Consider the following 20,628-nt stretch of genomic DNA (forward strand, 5'->3'; position numbering starts at 1 on the left):
AGCTGCCGGCTCACCAGCTCTGCTGGAGCGGCTTCCAGTGCGGAGGTGTGCCCTTGGGCCCCGGGTGGGGGCGAGTGGTTGCCGCTGGGGAGCGACGTGTGTGAGTGTGTGTGTGTGTGTGTGTGTGTGTGTGTGTGTGGCAGATGGAAGATGGAGGGAAGGGGGAGGAGTGTGGGTGCACAGGATGGGGCCCAGAGGGAAATAATCAAGTAAATGGGGTCACAAGGGTGGGGCCCTGACCCCGCAGGACCCATGTCTTTGTAAGAGAAGCTCCCCACCCACCTGCCACGTGAGCACCCAGCAAGAAGGGGGCCATCTGCAAAAGTTGTCACCCCAATGCAACCATGCGGGTACCCCAAATTCAGACTGCAACCTCCAGAGCTGTGAGAGCATCAGTGTCTGTGCTCTCCACCCCACCCCACCCCCCGTGGTATTGCTGTGGCTGCCGAACTCAGTGGACACACCTGGGCCCACCCCCATTGCTGCCGGGTCTGGACCGGCTTCGCCCAGCCCCAGGTGGGCCACGGCCTCAGGTCTGAGCCCCCACAGCGCACATTCCGCCCACAGGGACGGCCTGGGGAGGCACATCACTGAGCCCAGCCCCAAGGCTGAACCTGGGTGCTTTTTGCTGGAAACCTGGAGCCCTTCACTGTATTTGCTTTTGTTTGTTTTTGTTTTTTTTAAAGATTTATTTATTTATGCACACAAGAGCTGGGGTACAGTCCAGAGATGCGGCGGGGGGTGGTGTTGAGAGGATTCACCAGAGACAGAGTGGGGAACAGAACAGGCAGACTGACTGAAACACACTGCTGAGGGGAGCAGCGGGCGAGTCAGGAGAGGTCTGCTGCGCCATGTGGGGAGCTCCCTGGCTGGCGGGGATCGAACTCGTGCTGCAGAGGCTGCGGATGGCTTCATAATGTGGTGCTTAACCCCTTGTGCCACCAGAGAGGCCCAGCCTTTCACTGTATTTGAAGCTGGACCCTGAGGCCTACTTTGCAACGCTGAGGGGCATCTGCCTGTGACTGTGGGCCATTCGCCTCGAGCCCTGGGGCTCTGGCCACTTTACACCGCAACTCCCTGATCTCCCCAGAAAGCCCTTGGCCACGGAGCCCTCCCCTGGGACTGGTCTTGGCCATGAAGCTGCCCTGGCCATCAGGGTGAGAGCACGTCCTGCATGTGCCGAAGGGCCGGGAAGCCAGCGGCGCGGCGTCCCCAGATGACCACCAGAGCCAGCCAAGGCAGCAGCCCGATGGTGCCCCAGTCACAGGCAACAACAGACGCTGCTGTGTGACGTCCCTGGGCCCCTGCCTGTCACCCAGCCGCAGGGCAGCCCTGGCAGGAAGGGCTCACTTTCCATGAGGCCGCCTTGGCTTAGGATTCTATCAGACGGGCGGTTTATCTCAGCCCGCTGCTCGGGCAGGGCGGGCGACCCCAGGGCAGGGCAGGGCCTTCCGCCAGGCAGGCTCGTGCGGGTTGTTTAGCAGCGAGTGCGCAGGCAGGACAGCAGAGGGGCGGCTCCACGGCCTGCTGCACTAGGGCAGGCTCCTAGCTGCTGCCGGGGGGCGCGCGGGGGGGCCTGGCGCCTGTCTGTCCCTCACGTGTCTGTCTCCAGCACATCTACCAGCTGAGGGGCTGTCCTCGGCGGGCCCCCCACCTGGCTCCTGCGCGCGGAAGACCTTCCCATAGTACTCGATCAGCAGCTCGGTGAACAGGCTGACGGGCACGAGGGCACTCAGGGAGCACGCCCCCTGGGACGGCCAGATCAAATTCAGCCCGAAGACGCGGGCCAGGTTGGAGCTGTTCATCTTGTTAAAGATGCTCTCCCGGGACACCTGGAGGGGACACGTGCGATGCGGCCCGTGGGTTTTGTGGGGAGAGCGCCGGGCCGGGAGCCAGCCCCAGTGCTGGGACCTTGGGCAGGGGAGTGCGAGCAGGGAGGGTCGCTGGCAGAGCAGTGGCCTGGCCAGGCCTGGAATGAAGCCCTTCGGGACCGGGGAGGCCTTGAGATCAGACCCAGTCTATAGGGGTTCAGGCAGGGGGCTTGGAGCTCAGCCCCCCCAGGGCCCTGCCTCACCCACTCACCGTGTTCAGGAAGCCCATGAGGTAGCTGAGGACAGCATAGTTGTGCTCTGGAAGGCTCTGCAGAATCTGGCGGCAATGGGTCACGCGCAGGCTGCTCTCCACACCTGCAGGGGCGCAAGACTCCCCCTGAGCTGGCCCCTCCCGGGGAGAGCAGCTCCCAGGACACTGCCCTGGGGCCTGGCCTGGCCCCTCCCCACCAGCTCTTCTTTGCAAAACCCCCTCTTCCTTGTGTCCCATCCCCACGTTACCTCCCAGCAAGGAATGCTCTGGACTAGAAGCGGGCAAGCTTCAGCCCTCAGGCCAAAGAGCCACTAGTTGTCAGTAAAGTTCTGTGGGTGCACAGCCGCTCACCTCCATGCTGCTGGCACTAAGGCCGGGTGGAGGGGCGGCAGCAGCAGGGACCATGGGTCCTGAACTACTGCGCGTTGACCCTTCACAGGAAGGTGCCCGCCCCACCCCCACTGGCAGCCTGGTGCCGCCCCCGGGGCTGGAAGCCGCTGTCTCAGACGCCCCCCATCCCTGCGGGCCACATCCCTGAGCCCCGACACTATGGCCACACGGGCCACGTGTCCGCCAAGCTCCCGAAGCTGGAGTGTGTGCACACTCACACACATACCCCCTCTTAGACTCACAGTCACAAACACCACACACACGTGCAGACTCATGCACAAATACTCAAATGCATACTCACACTCACATAAACTGCATACCCACAAGCCCCAAGGGGCAGACCCCGGCCTTCGCCATCACCTGGGGGGGGGGCTGCACCTGACAGATGGCCCCTGGCCCCACGTCCCCTCACGTGGGCAGCCTGGCCCAGCTGCACCGCAGGCCCAGAGCCTCGGCGGGATCTGGCAGGGGCGGCCCCCAAACCTCCATCCCGGCCTGCAAGCCAGATGGAAACCAGGGGTCCAGCAGCCCCCAGCCTGGCCCCACGTGCCCCAGGGCAGGCACTGGCACCTACTGGTGATCCCCAGAATCTGCTCATAGGCCTCGAAGGTCAGCAGTGGCTGGGGCAGCTCCCGCAGGAAGGTCTTCAGGATCGCGGCAGGCACGTGGATGTCCCCGTAGTCGTCGAAGTTCACGGGCTTCCCTGGACACAGGACACGGTGCGTCTGGTTCCGACTGGCCTGGTACGAAGTTCGGGGCAGGGGACTCCGGGGCACCCCACTCACCTTGATTGTAGAGCCGCTGGATCTCACGGACGGTTGGGACACTGGCCGATCTCCGGAACAGGCCCTCGGTGTGGAGCCCTGCAGAGAGAGGCTCCAGGCATCAGGTCCCAGGGCATCAGGTTTCTGGAATGTTCCATGACTCCTCTGCTGGGCATCACCCTCCCGTGGCTGGCCGGGAGTGCTGTCCAGCCCTGCTGGTCCAGGTGGAAGAGCCCCGGCATCTCCCCTGGGCGCTCAGCTTGGCCTCAGGACCGGGGAGCTGCCCTGCGGGCAGCACCATCTGTACGTGCCAATTCGGCCGCTGCAGGGAGGGACCCCTTCTGGGGCGCTGTGCGCCAGCCCTAGCAGCAGAGCATGGACGGGGAGGAGGCAGAGGCCCAGAGAGGGTAAGCAGCGGGCCCAAGGCCGCACGGCCAGTACACAGCAGAGCGGACTCTCAGACCACGCGTGCAGCCGAGCCCGCAGCTGGAGCCGCTGTGCGCCCCGGGATCCCGCCCTGCCCGCTCCTCCCACCCCTGGCCCCGGGGGCTTGGACCCGAGCAGGCCTCCCGGGAGGCCTGCCCAGCAGCCTCTCGCACTCACCTTTCTCTCTCAGGTACGTCACCGTGAACCGCAGCACCGGGGGGATGAGCTCGCCTTGGTTCTTGTCTTTGAGGCTGAGGGGAGACAAGAGAGTGCGACCTCTTTGATCAGGCTGACGGGCGCTCATGACCCCCTCAGGGCCCTGGACCTCTCCGCCCTGGGAGAGTGAAGGGTGCAGCCTCCGCCCCAGGGTCTCCTGGCCAAGAGGGGCGGGAGCGACAGAGCAGCGGGCTCCAGCAGGGGGCGCACACCTTCCGGGAGGCCCAGGCCTGGAGAGGGTGCTGCCCAGACGGCTTCTGAGTGGGGTTTTGAGGGATGAGTAGGAGCCAGCAGACGCCAAGAGGGAAGGGCTTCCCACACAGAGGGAGGGACACAGGGAGGCCGGCGGTCTGAGTGGATTGAGCCAGGAGGGCCGAGCAGGAGCCCTCAAAGAGCACCGTCTCCCACGGCCGAACAGACACAGGGTTCACAGGTGGAGATGGAAGCGTTAAGACTTAAGTGCAAAGATAAGAGAAGGGTCTTCCTGCACCCCCACCGCGGCTGACAGACTGGCCACGGGGCGGGGTGGGGAGGGGCCTGCTGCTCTCCCCGCGAGCCCTGGACAGACCGACCCACACTAACATCATCGACAGCCTGTGTGGGGAGACACAGAGGACTGCGCTGCCCCCCGCGGTCCTGCAGCCGCAGCGATGTGGGCTCCCTCGCACCACTTCCCCCCCGGCCCCTCCGAGGGGCGGGCTGGGCCCACGTGCACGCAGACGGTGGAATGCGGCGCAGGGTCCTCTGCTCCAGGGCCCTCCAAAGCCCAGGCCCTTTTCCTCCTCCTACTTCCTCTGGACTGGACACCTGCCGGCGTCCTGACTGCCCAGGAGCGAGGTGGCCCCGGGCCCACCTCAGCTTCCACAGCCTGTCCCGGCTGCCAAGCAGACGCTGGCGCCGTCCCCGCAGAACTGCACAGATTAAACGTGGGGGACAGGAGGCTGTTGTTTGTTCCAAGTCAAAGGTACCGACAGGGCTTCCTGGGGACACCCCTTGGAGACGAGAGGCAGGCCGGGGAGCCGCGGCCACGGCCCAGGGTCATGCAGCCAGAGAGCCAGGGTTGTCCATTCTGGACCCGCTGGTCACCTTCCCGGGAAGGCCACCTGAGGCCTGCTGGCAGGGTGGACGCCGTGAGCAACAGCTGCGTGAGGCTAGCCCCCGCCTTTCCTCAGAGCAGACCCCCAGAAGGAGGGGGCCTAAGAGCACCCCAGAAGGGCTGGCTGTGACCCAGTCGCTGCCGCCACTTTGTTATCTCTGCCAGTGTTGACTCCCTGCCTGTGCCAGTCTCAGCGCGGGGCGGCCTGGCATGAAATCAGTGCTCTCCCAGAGCAGAACCCCACTGTTTGGGTTTCTCCGCCCCTTCCCACCCCCCAACTTGCTGGTGGGGGTGGGGCTCGTTCAAGAGACTGCCTGAGCTGGTGCAGAGAATGACAATGATCCCAGGGGGCTCTGGATAGACACGGGGGCTTCCGAGCTGGCTGGGGGGCCCAGGGTAGTGTCAGAGCCTATCACCCCACATCCCTCCCCGCCTGGTGCATCTCTGGGTCCAGGGCGGGTCTCTGCAAGGCTGCGTGTGTTGTGTGCCCCGAGCTGAAGTAGGGAGGCGGGCAGGGAGCTGGAGGGCTGGGGGGCAGGTCCACACCCACCGGAGGGCAGTGTGCTCCTGGCCAGCGGCCCCTGCACCCTCACTGATGGATGGCCACCGGCCCCCGAAAGCCCTGAGATGCTCGCTGCCCCTCCCTGTGGGAGACAGGCTCAGAGTAATTCAGAGCAGGTTCGTTTCCTGGCTCTGCAAGCACGGAGCGCTCGGATCCAGAGGGCTGTGGCCTCTCCCCAACAGCAAAGGGGTGCAGGAATGGCGCCTGCAGCGGCAGAGATAACAGGAGGGGTGGCGCGGCCAGCCAGGCGTTTCCCAGCCTCCCCTCCCAAATTCCGAAAGCGGGTGGAGGGCTGCAGCCCAGGCCCTGACCCTTTCATCTGCAGCCTGAGCCGAAGCCTGGAGCCCCAGGCGCTGTAGACGGGCAGCGTGTGTGATCACCGCAGGAAGCTCTGGGGGGCCCAAGGGGGTTATCACTGCACCGTCTTTATGGGGGACGAAACTGAGATTCACAGAAGCATATAATTTTATGTTAAGTCACACAGTTTAAGATTTAAGTCAAAATCTGATTCCCAAGCCCTGGTTCCTGGTTCCTCCCAGCCTTGCGCTCCGAGCTGGGAGGTGGTGACGAGCCCCAGGAAGGCTGTGCTCGGCGCTGCGCAGCTGGCCGTCTTGGAAAGGAGGCTGAGGGATAACAATCCACGTTGCAGCACCAGCTGCATCAGTTCTCCAAACCCTCATGCAGGTCAGGCCGGCACTTGACGGAACCCTGGAACAGGGGCCAAAGGCTGTGACAGGTGCCGCCCAGGGCGTGCCGGTGAGGGTGGAACTAACTACCTAATGCGAACTATTGTGGGGGGGGGGGGGGCGGGGTGGAGACTCTGGTAGCCCCAGGATTGAGCGTTTGGGATGTCAGTGTTTTTGGATCCTCAGTGATTCCCATTCCGGGGCAGCCATTTCTGTCTCCACCTCGCCGATCTTCCGGAAGGCCGCTGCGGGCCTCTGAAGGACGTGGAGAGGCTTCCAGCAGCCAGCCTCAGAGGAGAGAAGTTGGGGGCTTTGAGGTAGCAGAGAGAGTAAAACTGTTCCCAGCTTTGCTGCAGTTACAGCCTGAAGGGAAGGTGAAGCCTCGCGCATGTGGGGCTGGTCGGGCTGGTCGGGCTGCTCGGCCGCTGCAGCTGCTGTTTTCAGAGTCGATTGTCTGGTGCCAGGCTGGGGCATCGTGGCAGCTCCAGGAGCATCTCCTGTTGTGTCTTCTGCTATCTTTGTGAGCTGCGACCTGGCCTGTTGTCCAGCCACAGTCCGCAGTGGCGGGAAGACGCCATCTTGGGAGCGTCTTTGTTCGGGCTTTGGGCTCTGCGCCCTCCGTGGCGCCATCTTGGGAGCCTTTGTGTTTGTAAACCCCAGACAGCTTCGGGTGAGGTAAACGGCCACTGTGGCCTCAGTGACTCTCTGTGTTTTTCCTTGTTCGTTAAATAAATCCCAGTATTGTTGTTCTCTGAACCTGAGTGGTCTTGCAATTGTGCATGTGGGTGAAGAACTCAACAGTGACCAGTACTGTCCTTGGCCAGTTCCAGTGCCCCTTGCTGCCCTAAACCATAAGCAGAGCCTACGGAGGTCCTGGGGCTGTTCCCAGGATCTTATACTCCCTACATGGGCGCATGGTGCAGCAATCCAAAGAGTGGTGAACCCCAAGCAGACGGGACAGAGAATAGAAAGCCAGACGCTCCTCATCTCTTTCCTTACATGGTGGGCCCCAGCTTAGCTGAAAACCTCAGCTCCAGGAGGTAAGCAAAAGCTGAAAGAGCCCCATGGTCCTGTTCACTAATAGATAACCAACCGAAAGAATGTCCCTGAATCGTCACCATCAGATCCTATTTCTTCCAAATGTTCCCCATTTGAAAGGAGGAGAGGCCTGGAAGGGGAACGCATAACCACTTCTCCAAAGAGTTTGAAAATTCCACCATCCTTCTATTTCTTTCTTCTCGCACCTACCCACCCTCTCTCCTCTACACGAAGAAATACAGAACACAGGGAAAGGAAACTCCACAGGTAATATAAAAGAGAATACACGTGTGCTTTTGTCTGTAACTCTTTTACTCCCTCTTATTTGATTTAATAGGCGATTGCTGGGGCCTGCTTGGTGGCGCAAGGGGTTAAGCCGCAGCACCATGAAGCTATCTGCAGCCACGGCAGCACTAGTTCGATCCCCAGCCAGGGAGATACCCACATGGTGCAGAAGACTTCTCCTGTCTCCCCGCTGCTCCCCTCAGCAGTTATCCGCCTGTTCTGCTTCCCAGTCTGTCTCTGGTGAATCCTCTCACTCCCCACACCTCTGGCCTGTACCCCAGTTCTTGTATGCATAAATAAATAAACCTTTTTTTAAAAAGGCCATTGCACAGAGTACAAATTATAAATTAGTATAAGTGGGCATACTTCATGGTGAAAGACTGGATGTTTCCCCCCGAGACTAGGAATAAGGCAAGGATGTCTGTTATCACCACTCCTAGTCAATGTTGAACTGGAGGTTCTAGACGGAACAAATCAGGCAAGAAAAGGAAGTAAAAGACATCCAGGTGGGAGAAGAAGAAGTTAGTCCTCTCCTATTTGCAGATGAAATGATCTTCGACAAATAAAATGCTAAAAAAAATTTACAAAATACCTGTTAGAAGTGATAAATGAGTTCAGCTAGATTGCATGGTATAAGATCAGTATCGAAAAATCAATTGTAGTTCTATAACTAGCAACAGACGATAGAAAAATAAAATTAAGAAAACAGTTTCACTTACACAGTATCACAAAGATACGAAAGGTAGTAAAAAAATAAACTTCATGAAAAAGAACAAGACTGGCATATTGAAAACTGTAAAATATTTTTGAAAGAAATTTAAAAGATCCAAATAGATGGAAAGACATCCCGTGTTCATGGGTTGGAGACTTACTGTTGTTAAGACAGTAATACTTCCCCAACTGGTCTACAGAGACCAGCTAATCCCTATTGAAATCCCAGTCTTTTTGCAGAAACTGACAAGCTGCTTTTAAAAATAACATGGAGATTCAAGGATCCAGAATAGCCAAAACAATCTTGAAAAAGAGGAACAAGGTCGGAGGAGCACATGTCTCAATTTCAAAACTTACTACGAAGCTACAGTAGTAAAGATAGTATGGTATTGGCATACAGGTCAATGAAATAGAATTGAGAGTCCAAAAATAAATCTTCAAAGGATACCAAGGAAATTCATGTGGAGGAAATAAACTGTTTCAACACTGGTCCATCTGTGTAGAGTTATCAGGGAAGACTTCCTGGAGGAGGGGACTATAGAGATAGAATAAGAGCAACACAGTGCTGGGAGCTGGGCCTGGCTCAAGTTGTCTGCACACCTGTTCCTCTCCCCCTCACCCCCTTAACCCTTCCTTGTGGCCCTGGAGGGTGAGCAGGGCAGGGTTTCCCCTCCAGTTACAGGGTAGCAAATCTGGAGCAAGCAGTAAAGTCAGTAGCTTGATTTCCCAAGGACCAGTGGCAGGGAATGCACAGGTGTGCTTCCCTTGGCGCTGCAGGGAAGGGAGCATGCGCAGATGCATCTCCGACTGCCTCTTAATGCAGTAATTAGCTTGCTCGGAGGTGACAGCTTTCTGTCATACGCTTTTGAACTTAAAGCTGGAATTCACACTAGTGAATAGGACTTGCTTATGAATTTTAATGACTTCCATTCAGTCGTAGTCCAAACATATTACATATTGGGCCCTTTATTTAATATGTTTATTGCCATTTTATTATAGTCATTTGCAATGAAATAGCATAAAATATTAATTTAAAGAGGCAATCACACGGATTACCTCTCAGAGTGGCAGGCACGGGATGGTTTTCCAAGGCTGCCCAGTGCTCCCTGAGGATGCCATGAGCCAATTTTCACCATTACAACTGGCCCCGGTTCTCAAAGCCTTTCAAGGTCCCCCTTGGGTCTTAAAGAGCATCACATTTTTATGTAAGAAAACAAATCATAGGTAAGTTTCCAACAAGAAAAGACTAACTTAAGTGGCACTGAGCCCTCAGCTCTCCAGGGCTCCCCTCCCCCTCCAGGACGTAACTGCTTCCTCCCGAGGCTGCAGAATACACCATGTCGACATTCCAGGTCCCTCGGGAGCCCGAGCCATTGCCAGAAGCAGAGGACAAGAGGACAGACAAAAGCTCATGGCTGAGCGGGAGGACCCTCCAGACACTCCCCACGGCAGCCTGCTCAGAGCCACCGAGGAGGGTTCTGTGTGCAGTCTAGAGCATCAAGGAAGACCTCCTGGAGGAGGTGTCACCGAGAAGAGTCTTAAAAGATGAAGATGTTGGCCAGACAGGTGGCCCAGAATCCTTTACAAGGAGTCGTTAAAGGTTAAATATCACATCAGAAATAAGGCAACAAGCTGAGAGGTCAGTGAGTTCAAGGTCGTGTGACTAAGGGCAGGATGGGTCAGGGTTGGGGCCATGACAACAGTCTCCATGTCCCGGCAGCTGGGCCTGACAGACGTTTGCTTCTCACACCTCCTGCTCTCCTGGCTGTCGTGGATGCCAGCAGGGGCTGGCCGCGGTCACTCAGGGACCCCCTTCCACATCACCGCCAGAGACGCACAGCTTGCTGGCCCCTGAAGTCCCTCCCTAGGACGCACCCGGTTCGCTCCTCTCTCACAGGCCAGAGCAAGGCCCCCGGAGTGCGAGAACCCAGGTCCCTCCCTCTGCCTCCTGCCGCTCCTGACGCACACGGGCTCCTGGACGCACACACAGGCTGTCCCTGGCTCCCCGGAGGGATGCGGTGGGTCACTTACTATCGCAGGCTGACGCCAAACTGCTGGGTGGGCAGAGGAGGCCGTGGTGGTGGCGTCTTGGCGGGAGGGGGCGGCCTGCCCGTGGCCAGGTTATGGAGCCTCTCGTCATACCTGTGGACACAGCAGAAGCCCGGCTCTCACCCTGCGGGGCCAGCCTCGGCCAAGAGGGCCCTGCCCACGGTGGACACGCCAGTCCACCTCGCTTGCAGCTGTGCCATGCACACACGAGCACGCACATGCACATACACGCACACGCTCGCAATCCTCCATGGCCGTGGTGTCCGCCTAAGAGGGCAGAGGGTGGCCTAACCCCTACTGCCCAGCCTCTCCCGCCAACCTCTGACCAAGATCTCACACTCAGGTGCTGGACAAGGGTGTCCCTCTGCTGGAAGGCCCTTTCCTGACCTCCCCATGCAGCCAACTGTCTCTTTGCAGTTCACGTCGAGTCACCTCCTCCTGGAAGCCTTCCCTGATAGATTCCCTCCACCAGAACCCTCCCCAGCTGGATTCAGCACCTGTGCTGGCCCCGTCATCACTGGCTGTGACCCCCGCTCCCTGACGGCCTGCTGGGGGTGCTGTCCCACCGTAACAGCCCTGCACTGCTGTCCTCCAGTGCATGACCTGGGGGGAGCCCGACATTTCCACAGCCCCGGCAAGGCTGGTGACCTCACCAGTTTGCAGTAGAGAAGCACCCCCAGAGAAGGAGATGCAAAGGGTTGGGGGTGTCCAGGTGGACCAGGCTGGCTGAGGGGTGGCCTCTACCTGCCTGCCCCTAAGTGGGAGGCTGTCAGGGGAGGGTCACAGTGTGAAAGCAACACCACGATCACACCCATCAGGCCCCACACTGACCCCTGCGGGCCGGGGCCTCAGGACACTCCACTCTGTGCCTGCTCTGTGCACGGAGACATCCCGCATCTTCAGCTCAAAAGCAAAACCACAAACACCCGGCAGCTGAAGGCAGCCCCTGTCGTGGCTGATTTTCTCCCGTCGGTTTTACACGGTGGGAGAGAAAAGCATCTCCTGATTCTTCGACTCAGCACTTGTGTCTGTGCTGTGGCCTGCGCCAGGGCTGGCTGGGGGCTGGAGACAGCCCTAGAGGCAGGTGGGGGTGGGGTGCGGGGGGGGGTGCTTTCGCCCCGTGGGCCCCGGGGGGCTTGGAACTTACTGCAGTACTTCTTGGGGGACCGTGAGCTCGTGGGGCTCCCGCAGCTGGAGGTGCTCCCGCAGCTCGCTCAGAGAGTTGACATAGGTGACTTTCTTCCCAAACTTGTGACTAGGAAAGCAGAAGCGGGAGAACGAGTGGACTGGGCGGCAGCGCAGGGATTTTCACTTTAAGGACGTGAACGCGGGACATAGCCCGAAGCCAGGGCCTGGCAGAAGCCTGGGCCTGCAGAAGTTTCGCTTCCTTAAGATGCCGAGTCTCAGCTGCATACAGATGAGTACCCCCTCGATGCCCTGACTGCCCAGATCTACGCAGCACGGAGGGGAGGCGCCCGGAGATGGTGGGGGCCGGCGGTGGCCGCCCCTTTGGTGCCCCGCTCCTCGAAGGGTCCCAAGCAGGCACCGCCCAGGCGGTCACACTCTCCACCTTGTCCCCCAAGCCCCGGGGAACTTGTCTGTCCCAGGGCCTCAGGCCCCCCCAACAAGGGGGCGACTCTCCCTCCCAGTGACCAGCGAGCGCAGGCACAGCCCCACACCCGCTCCTCCTGGGAGGGCTCTGCGGCTAAGGAGCCCCAGTTCCCTCGCCTGGCAAGGGGGGCAGTGCCAGGAGGACGGGTGGGTAGTGGCTGGGCCGCTGGGGGGCTAGGGCGCCACGGCCTCGTGGGGGTTCAGTGGCAGGCGTGTGAGCACACCTGTGACACACCAGCACCTCACGGGGCAAGTCCTGGCCCCCAAGCTGCCGCAGGCCCCTTCGCTCGTCTGTGTGCGGCCAGAACACCTCACAGGGCCTGCACCCTCGTGTCCCCAGGCAGGTGCCCGCTGAAACCGCACTGGGGGGCCCCAAAATCTGCTCTCCCGTAACTACAAGGGGCTGCCCCACCAGAGCGCGGGCACCGGCGCCCCCTAGTGGACAAGAGGGGCACCACCTGAGCTCGGAGGCCCAGGCATCTACCCTGGGGCCTCCTGTTCTGCTTGCACCCTGCGCGGGGCAGGTGGGCACTTCAGGGCTGCAGGAAGGCCCTCATGCCACCCCCCGCCCACGCAGGAGCCCCTGTGACCATCGCTCTGTGCTTCTATCTGACCCCGCCAGCCGGCGAGGCTTTTGCTGGACACCACGCTCCGGGGGGCCAGAGTCCCGCTTCCTGCTTCTCACACCCAGGAAAGGGGCCTGGGTCGGCTCATCCAGGGGAGCCCCAAGTGGCGAGCATGGGAATCCTGGTGAGCACAGCGGGTCCACACCCGTTCTTTTCAGAGAGGCCCCGGGGCTCAGAGCTGGCTGCCAAGCCTGACGCAGGTACACAGAGCCGGCCCTCGGCGGGCGGGGGTGGTTCCAGCCGCAGGTGCAGACCTCGCCCGTGTCTGCTCGTGACCTTCCGCCCTGCCGCACCTGAGCACCCCCCGTGCAAGGCCACAGCGCCCGGACAGGGCTGGGGCCCGCCCCGGGGACACCCAAGGAGCCCGCACCTGATAAGGGGCTTGAAAACGTTCCACAGGGCTTTGATGAAGCTGGTGGGGTGCACCACGTAGAGGGCCTTCAGGTTCTTTCTGTACCTAAGGGGCACGTGAGACAGTCTCAGACCCTGGGACACGGAGACTCCCCCGCGGAGAGGCCGCGCCACCACCAGGTTTGGGGTTGACCCCGCTAAGCAGGGCGCTCCCCAGGCTGGCTGGTGCTGGGTCATGGTTGCCTCCCAGAGGCGAGCTAGGAGCCCCCTTAAAAGCTGGCTGCTCCCTGGTTTGCTCCCCGCCCCCCACCACCCTGTCCCACCCTGTGGGGCTGAGTAGTTCAGCCAAAGCCATCAGGCTGAACCTGCTAGCTGGGCCACGAGTCGGGGTGAGCAGGTCCTGGTGGTGTCCCAGCCCCACAGGAGAGGGGTGGGTTACACTGCCCAGCCTGAGGCCTGCCAGGGGCCTGCCAGAGCCTCCGCCAGCCCACTGGGAAGAGCCCACTGCCGTGGTGGAAGAATCCACGCCATGGAGATCTAGGCCATGACAAACAGGCCCAGGCCCAGGAGCCAGCTGCTAAGACATGTGCCAGCGTGTCCCCCACCAGGCCTGGGGTGGGGTGAGGACAGGGTGTCGAGGGTCCAGTGGGGTGCCGGAGGCCATGCAAGGCCAGGACAGCAGTGGCCGGGTGCGGAGCTGGGGTGGGGAGGGGGCCTCACAGGGCAGCAACCATGGCACAGAGGTGACCGCTTCCTCAGCCCCCCCCAGGCCCCCCAGTCCTCCAGTTACCCCAGGAGCCCTCAGGCACCCCCAGACATCCCAGGCATGAGGTACCCCCCAAGCCTCCAGCTCCCACAGGCTCCCCAGGTCCCCCCAGAGCCTCCCCGGCCCCCCAGGCCCCCAGCACCCACTTCCTGTCAAACTCCTTGTAGGCGCCCTGCAGCCAGCGCAGGGAAGGCTTGTTGCGGCTGCTCAGCCCGTGGTGGAAGTACACGACCACGTAGTCCCTCTCCGCGGCCCGCTCCAGCGCGTGCTTCAGGTACCTGCGCACAAGGGGTGTCAGGGCGCCGAGTCAGGTCCCCGAAACCTGCGGCCTCCCGGCACCACCCGCACCCCCACCCCCACCGGCTCTGCAGGGCTCCGCAGGGCTCAGCCACGGGACCCCCTCGTGGGCCGGGGCCTCGCGGGTTAAGGGATACCCAGGCTCCGCGGCGCCCCCCAACCTGCCCAGGTCACACAGCCAGGCTGGTGGGGGAGACAGGCCCCAAGGGCCCGCCTCAACCTCCCGGGCTGTGGACGCGGCCTCGTTGAGAGGCGACTGCGTTTCGGACCCCGGGGTGGGGACGCTGTCCTGGGCCATCGGGTGGCGCGGAAGCAGCCTCGCAGGAGGAGCTGCCCCTGGGGCGGGCGAGGCGCAGAGCCGGGGCGGGTGGGGGTCCTTGCTCAGCTCGCGGATGCAGCGGCCCTTCCTCCTGGTGACCCGCGGCCCCTCCTCCCGGCAGCGCCCTCCGGCGCCCGAGCACGGGGAGCTGGCTGGGGGAGTCGGCAGCTGCGCTCGGGCTCACGCCTTCCCCGTTTCAAAAACAGGAGGAGACCGGGAAGCCACCGTGGGCAAGGCTGAGCCTCGGGATCTTCCCGTGGCGGCCGAGAAACCCACAGGCACCTTTGGGGTGTCTGAGAAAGGCGCCCCTTCCCCGGGGCAGGGCCCGGAGCGCGCCGAAGGCCCGGCGCAGGCAGGACCTACTCAGCCGCTCAGGCCGCGCTCGGCTCCACCTGGCGAAGGCTCGTGGGCAGGTGCACAGGGGAGCGCGGCCCGGCAGCTGCCAGAGGCGTGGGTTTTGGGGATTGAGATGAAATCACAGCGTAACAGGAGCCGCTTCACACGGAACAGCTCTCGGGCGTCCAGCGCACAAAGTGGGCGAGCGCCCTCCAGCCAGCTCTGAACATCCCCCTCTGCTGCGAGAAAACTCACACCCACTGGGCCGAGGTTCCCCCTCGGCCCCCGACCCCCGGGGCTTCGAGAAGGGGGTGGGTGCGAGGAGGCCTACAGGGAAGCTGGGCCGCACTCAGGACTGCAGGTGGGCTGGGCCCGGCGGGACCCCGCCTGGGACGCGCCCCTCCCTGCGCGCCCTCCGACCGCAACACCCTCCGTGGCAACACCCTCCGTGGCAACACCCTCCGTGGCAACACGCTCCAAGCCGAGCGGGCTTGGTGGAGAGGCAGGCGCGCAGGCCTGGCTTGCTGGTGGGGTGGGGAGGTGCGCGGGGCGGGGCCAGGGAGGGCACCTGGACTTACTCCAGCAGACGCTGGTGGTTGAGCTCGTGGGAGGGCGGCATCCGGCAGCAGCTGAAGGTGACCACGCGTCTCCCGAAGCGGTCCTCCCCTGCGGGCGCAGACAGCATGAGCCTGCCAGCGCCACGGCCTCCCAGCCAGGCCCCCTGGGCTGCGGGCACAGGGACTGCGGCAGCTGGGCACCCCCCCAGAAATGTCCCCCCAGCCGACACACTGGAAGCCACCCCCCATTTGGCCTCCACCTGTTGACCCGGGTGCTGGTGAGGAGGGCAGGGGACAGGTGTGGCGGGTCGTCTGAGAGACCCTCCTGGCCACTGGTGGAGGGCGGCCTGGAGCAGGGCTGCCCGGTGGAGGCACTTTGCAGCGCCTGGTGGAGCGAGGACTGGGAGTGGCCAGTGACGTGGGAGGCGTGGGGAGGCCCCACTGGCCCAGGGCTCGGGACACTGAGCTGTTGAGCTGTCCGATGGCTGGTGAAGGTGCAGATCAGTGTGTGTGTAGTGGGGGGGGCGCATGTGGGGAGGGCCACCAGGTGGAGCTGGGACACGGGCACGCAGGAGCCCCGGACAGAGGCCTTCGGGCGTGAAGAGAGGCTCCCAGACCAGTGGATGCCGGCAGGGGTGAGGTTCGCCCACCAGAGCCACCCACACAGCACCGTTCAGTGGCCTGGAGGCTGGGGTCAGGCAGGAGCCTTCTGGCACCGGTCCAGAGGCCAACGGCAGCGAGATGCCAGGAGCAGAGGCACCGCGTGCCCAGCGGACATGGGGGCTCAGGAGAGCTGGGGGAGGGCATCATGGACTCCAGCACCCACATGAGTCCAAGGTGACCACGTCTGGCTACATTTAAGTCAGCTTTATCCGCAGACGCCCAAGAGTCCAGTGTCTGCGGTTTCTGCAGCCGCGTCTCAGGTAACCAGAGCACGTTGACCTTCCGTTTGGGGAGAGTCGGGGCCAGCCGGGGTGCTGGGTGTGCAGCGCCCGTGAAGGACCCGGCTGATTGCTGCCCCACGAGACGGGCTCACCTGGTGGCCCAGCCCCGCACTCAGCCGGCCCCTCCGGACAGCCGTGGGCATGGCCCGCCCCCGTGCCTGCAGCGTGTGCTGCGTGTGCAGCGAAACACACTCTTGGTCAGTGAAACCATCACTCAGCTCGGGCGTCTTTCCGGAAGGGGGCGATGCTGCCCCGGCTTCTCAGGCGCAGGTGGCGCGGGGATGTCCCCTTTGTCAGACCACTGGCTAGTGCTTGTTCCTCTCGAGGCACAGCCCGGCGGAGGGCGGGAGCCTGACAAACCCCCCGCCACAGGGCTCACGGGCAGACTGGCGCTGTCAGTGGTTGGGGCCACCCAGCTGGGGACTCACCTGCCACCTGCAGGATGCCGTGCCTGGCCACGTCGTAGAACGAGTGCTGCGTGCTCAGCGCCGGGGCCTGTGCGGCTGCGGGAGGTACCGGAGGCCTCTCCGTGCCCAACTCTGTGGCCTCCTCCTCATCTGTCTGCAGCTCTGGGGCAGAAAAGGAGGAACCACGCAGGAGTCAGCTGTGTTCTCCTGGAAGGAGAGGGCTGGGGGTCTTTCTATAGGACAGTTACTGTGGCTCCGCTGTGTACCCACTATGTGCCACTGCAGCTGTGCACCCACTAGGTGTCTGTTGTGTCCATGCACTGCATGTCTACCTCTACTGTGCACCCACTATGCACCGGCCTCTCCTTTGTACCCACATGTCCCTGACTGTAGGTCACAGAGCTGGTCCGTCCCAGGGCCGGGCCGGCTGGAGGCAGGGGACAGCCGTGGGGGCTGAGGGTGCACGGGGACAGCTCCTCCAAGGATAACTTTGCTGGATACTTTTTTTACAGGATCGATTCTTCAAGCCACATGAGCCCACGATCCACAAACGCAGGCGAGGCTGCAGCAGCCGCACTTTACCTATCTCAGCCAGCTCCTCCAGGTCCAGCCGGGACATGCTCGCCTGCTGGGCAGAGGGCCCGGGCGCCTGGTCCCGATGCCCCCGCCGGTGGATCTGGGCATGGGGCTGCCAGCACCCTGGAGAGAAGCACAGAGACCCACCTGGGTGTTAGCTCGCGTCCCGGGGCACGGCAGGGGTCACAGGCCGCGAATGCACTTCTAGGAAGAGTCCGGCGCAGGGAAACGCAAAGCCGCAACCAGCAGCTCAGAGGTGGCCGCTGGGCCCAGGGCCCAGGTGCTGGGCAGGCACGGGGGTGGGCGGACGTGACCAGGGCCACGGTGGAGGGGCCCAGGGTCCCTGCGCGGGATGCTTGCGGGGAGACAGGGCCGGAGCCCGTGGCACTGGACACTCCCCTGGGCCCCGACGCCTGGGCTGTGAAGAGGGAACAGGGGCGCCGATGCGAGGGGCCAAGACCTTGTGACCATGCCTGGCAGGAGCCCTGGCAGCGAGGCCCCAGGCCAGGAGCAGCGAGGCCGGCACCAGCCGTTGCGGCCAGGCCTTAGCCGGGCTGGGGGAGGCGCGTTTCTGCTGATGACCTGAAGAAAGAGCCCATTGTAGATGGCAGAGGGCGCGGGGAGCAGGGCGCCTTGAAGAGGAGCAGAGGACGAGCGAGCGTCACCTGGTCCCGTGTCCTCGGGGGAAGGAGTGACCGCGTTGCTCTAAAGGCGTCGCCTGCGCGCAGGGCCTGGGTCTACAGCGCCGAGATTTTTCACGCTCGTTTCTTTCATTTTTGCAAAAGCCGGCACGGCCTACCCGCGCGACCCTCCCACCAACGTCACGCTCTCCCTCGCCAGACTGGGACGTCAGGAGGCCGGAGCTGCGGCGCGGGCGGCCCTCACAGGGGAGCCGATGGGGGCGCGGTGGGGAGCACGAGGCCCAGCGCCGCCGCCCGCCCAGCGGGAAGGGCACCGCTCGGCTCCTGCGCTCAGGCGGTTTCCAGTCGCCCGGCTGCTCTATTTATAATTTACAGCAAAACGGTTTGTCGCTAGAAAGATCCATCTGCACATCACACACACAGACCCTCCGGGCAGTTCTCTCCATGCTGTCGCTACAAGTGAACACCTACTTACCTCGGGGAAATTAGCACCACATTTAATCTGAGCAGTGTGTCCACACGGGGTGCTTGGGGACGGGCTGGCTGCGGGGTGACCGGCTCTTCTGGCAAAGGGCTGGGGCGGCAGGGGCGGGGGTGTGACGCCACCCCGCTTTCCTCCTGTGGGCTTGCCCAGGGGGTGCAAGTCCAGGTGTGAGGGGCAGGAGCCCTGGCTCCCGCTGAGAGGGGTGTCACTGAGCCAATGTGGTTCCGGGTCTCCTTGGGGCATCCCATGAAAAAGTAATTTTACCCCTTTGTCTCAGCTGTTCATCACCACAAATCCGTTCATTCTCACATGTATTGGTCATCCGGCTCCCATGAGCCACCCCATCACCAATGCCACTGGGTCCCCAAGGCTGGTGAGTGTGTGGGCCCCTTTGTCCTGCTGGTGGGGCCAGAAGCCAGCAGAGGTTGGGCCGGACCCCTGGGTGAGACGCCCAAAGGCAAGAGAACTAAGGTCCGAATCGGGACCTGCTACGTGACCTTGCGGCGGCTTGTCCACCGAGGGCTCCGGGCACAGGACGGCAGGGGGTGCTGGAGCTGCCTCTTCCCCGCACCCTCATGGTCCTTGTAGACACCAATGCCAAGGCTCCGGGCCACGCCTGCCCGGCATCCCTGTTTGCCTGTTGCCCTGCTGTGGTGCCCGTTCGGGTGTGCACCGCCACCTGTACAGCCCTCCAGCTGCAAGCAGCTGACCCCCAGACCTCCCAGAACCCTCCTCTCCCATCAGCCTAATAGTAATTCTAGCTCCTTCTTCAAAGATTTGCTGGGGAAGCCAAGTCTACGCCAACCAGCACATCACAACTTCTCTAGACAAAGGGCATCGCCAAGCCCTGATCAAGGCACACCTGATCTCCATCCCACCGCAGACTGTTGTAGCTACTTTGACTTTGGGGCCAGCTCAGAGTGGGATTTCCTGTTCATTACAGCTAGAAGTATCCCGGGGTCCCCAGATTCATCCCAGGCGGGGAGAGGAGCTTCCTCCAGGCTCCAGTGAGCCCACAGCACCACCCCAGCCCTGATCGTCTCACCACGTGTCTGCGTGTCCTTCTGCCACTCTCACTGAGTATTTCTGAGAGCCAGGGCCGCATGTGATTCATGCCTGAGTCCTGGGGAGGGCTGGCCACTGTCCCTCTCGGAACCGAGGACCTGGCGCCCCTGTCACCGCGGACGCCACGGGAAAGCCAAGCACAAAGCACCCTAAAGCACAAGGCTGCCGACCCGGGGGTAATGGACTGCAATGGGAGAACTGTATTTATACTGACTTTTTATAAAACCAAAGAAATTTGGACATTTGAGGGCACTGAGATTCTGAATATTGGGTATTAAGGAATTATTGCTAATTGCTTTAAGCGCAATAATAGCGCTGTGATCATGTTTCTACAGAGGGCTTCACACTGCAGTATTTATGGCTTGTGAGGTCTGGGGGCCGCTTCACGATAATGTGGCAGTAGGTAGGGAAGAGAGGGGGTGAGGGCCTTGGGGGGCAGCTGGGGGTGAGCGGGTGGGGGTGAGGGGTCTTCAGGAAGCAGGTGGCACTTGGCACTTTCCGGAAGCCCCTCTGGGCCCGGGGCTTGGGGTCTGCTCCACCGTAGCTTTCCTGCCATAGCAGCGCCCGCCCCTGCTCTGCCAGTTCCCTCGGCTTCTTTTATTTTTATGGCTGGGGGAAGGGAGAGGGCAGCTCCCCAGGAGTTTCTGGACTCCTGACCCACCAAACCAGTTCTTGCTGCTGGACAGTCACCAGTTCCAACTGCAAATGACCTGCTCTGGGCCCTGCTGTGTCCAGGGTCACGGAAGAGAGACTGCCTGGCCCTCGGCCTGGGTAGGAGCGGGCGCCACAGGAGCCCACATTTCAGCCTCCGGAACTGGGGCCGCACAGCCTCCAGGGCACGGGGAGGCTGAAGGCACTGCACCCCTTCCTGGCACTCGGCACGAAGGACAGTGTTTGGTTCTCCCAGTGACCCGTGAGTAGGAAAAACACTGTCCATGCTTTACAGACGGGGAGACCAAGCCGCAGACTGTTCTCAGCAGCATGACCCCCAGCCTCCCAGCGGGCCAGCCGGCCGCCTGGACGGGCATTGCTGCCGCTCTTCTGCTTCACCGAAGCCACATCCTCGTGTGCCCGCACGGGCGCGGCCTGGAGCCGCTTGTTAGCCAGATGCCCTGGGATGTTTAGTATCCAGACCCTAAAACACCTCGCGGAGGTCACATGTCAATGACTCAGTGGCAGTGTCCACGTCAATTCCCACATCCTTCACCCCAGCCCCGCCTGTCAATTATCCCCGCCACGCACGGACTCCCAGAATGGCCCATTTTTTCCCTCTCTGTGACCTCAGCTCGAGCATCCTTCCCTGCCTACCTCCGGCCCATCTTCCAGCTCACAGGTCACCTCCT

At 62.1% G+C, this 20,628-nt stretch overlaps 1 protein-coding gene across 1 annotated transcript; it reads right to left on the reverse strand.

The window, feature by feature from the left end:
* Positions 1 to 1,152: 1,152 nt before the first annotated feature.
* On the reverse strand, positions 1,153 to 17,203 carry ARHGAP8 (Rho GTPase activating protein 8). Its single transcript, XM_037515151.1, is given in 14 exon segments — positions 1,153 to 1,308; positions 1,599 to 1,832; positions 2,083 to 2,186; positions 3,047 to 3,175; positions 3,258 to 3,335; positions 3,840 to 3,913; positions 10,288 to 10,398; positions 11,453 to 11,560; positions 12,913 to 12,999; positions 13,806 to 13,937; positions 15,190 to 15,277; positions 16,541 to 16,681; positions 17,102 to 17,158; positions 17,161 to 17,203. Coding segments are annotated over 14 exon segments (1,542 nt in total).
* Positions 17,204 to 20,628: the final 3,425 nt, after the last annotated feature.

This window comes from Talpa occidentalis, unplaced genomic scaffold (genome assembly GCF_014898055.3).
Source record: "Talpa occidentalis isolate TD23 unplaced genomic scaffold, MPIMG_talOcc4v2.1 talOcc4.16, whole genome shotgun sequence".
Lineage (NCBI taxonomy): Eukaryota > Metazoa > Chordata > Mammalia > Eulipotyphla > Talpidae > Talpa > Talpa occidentalis.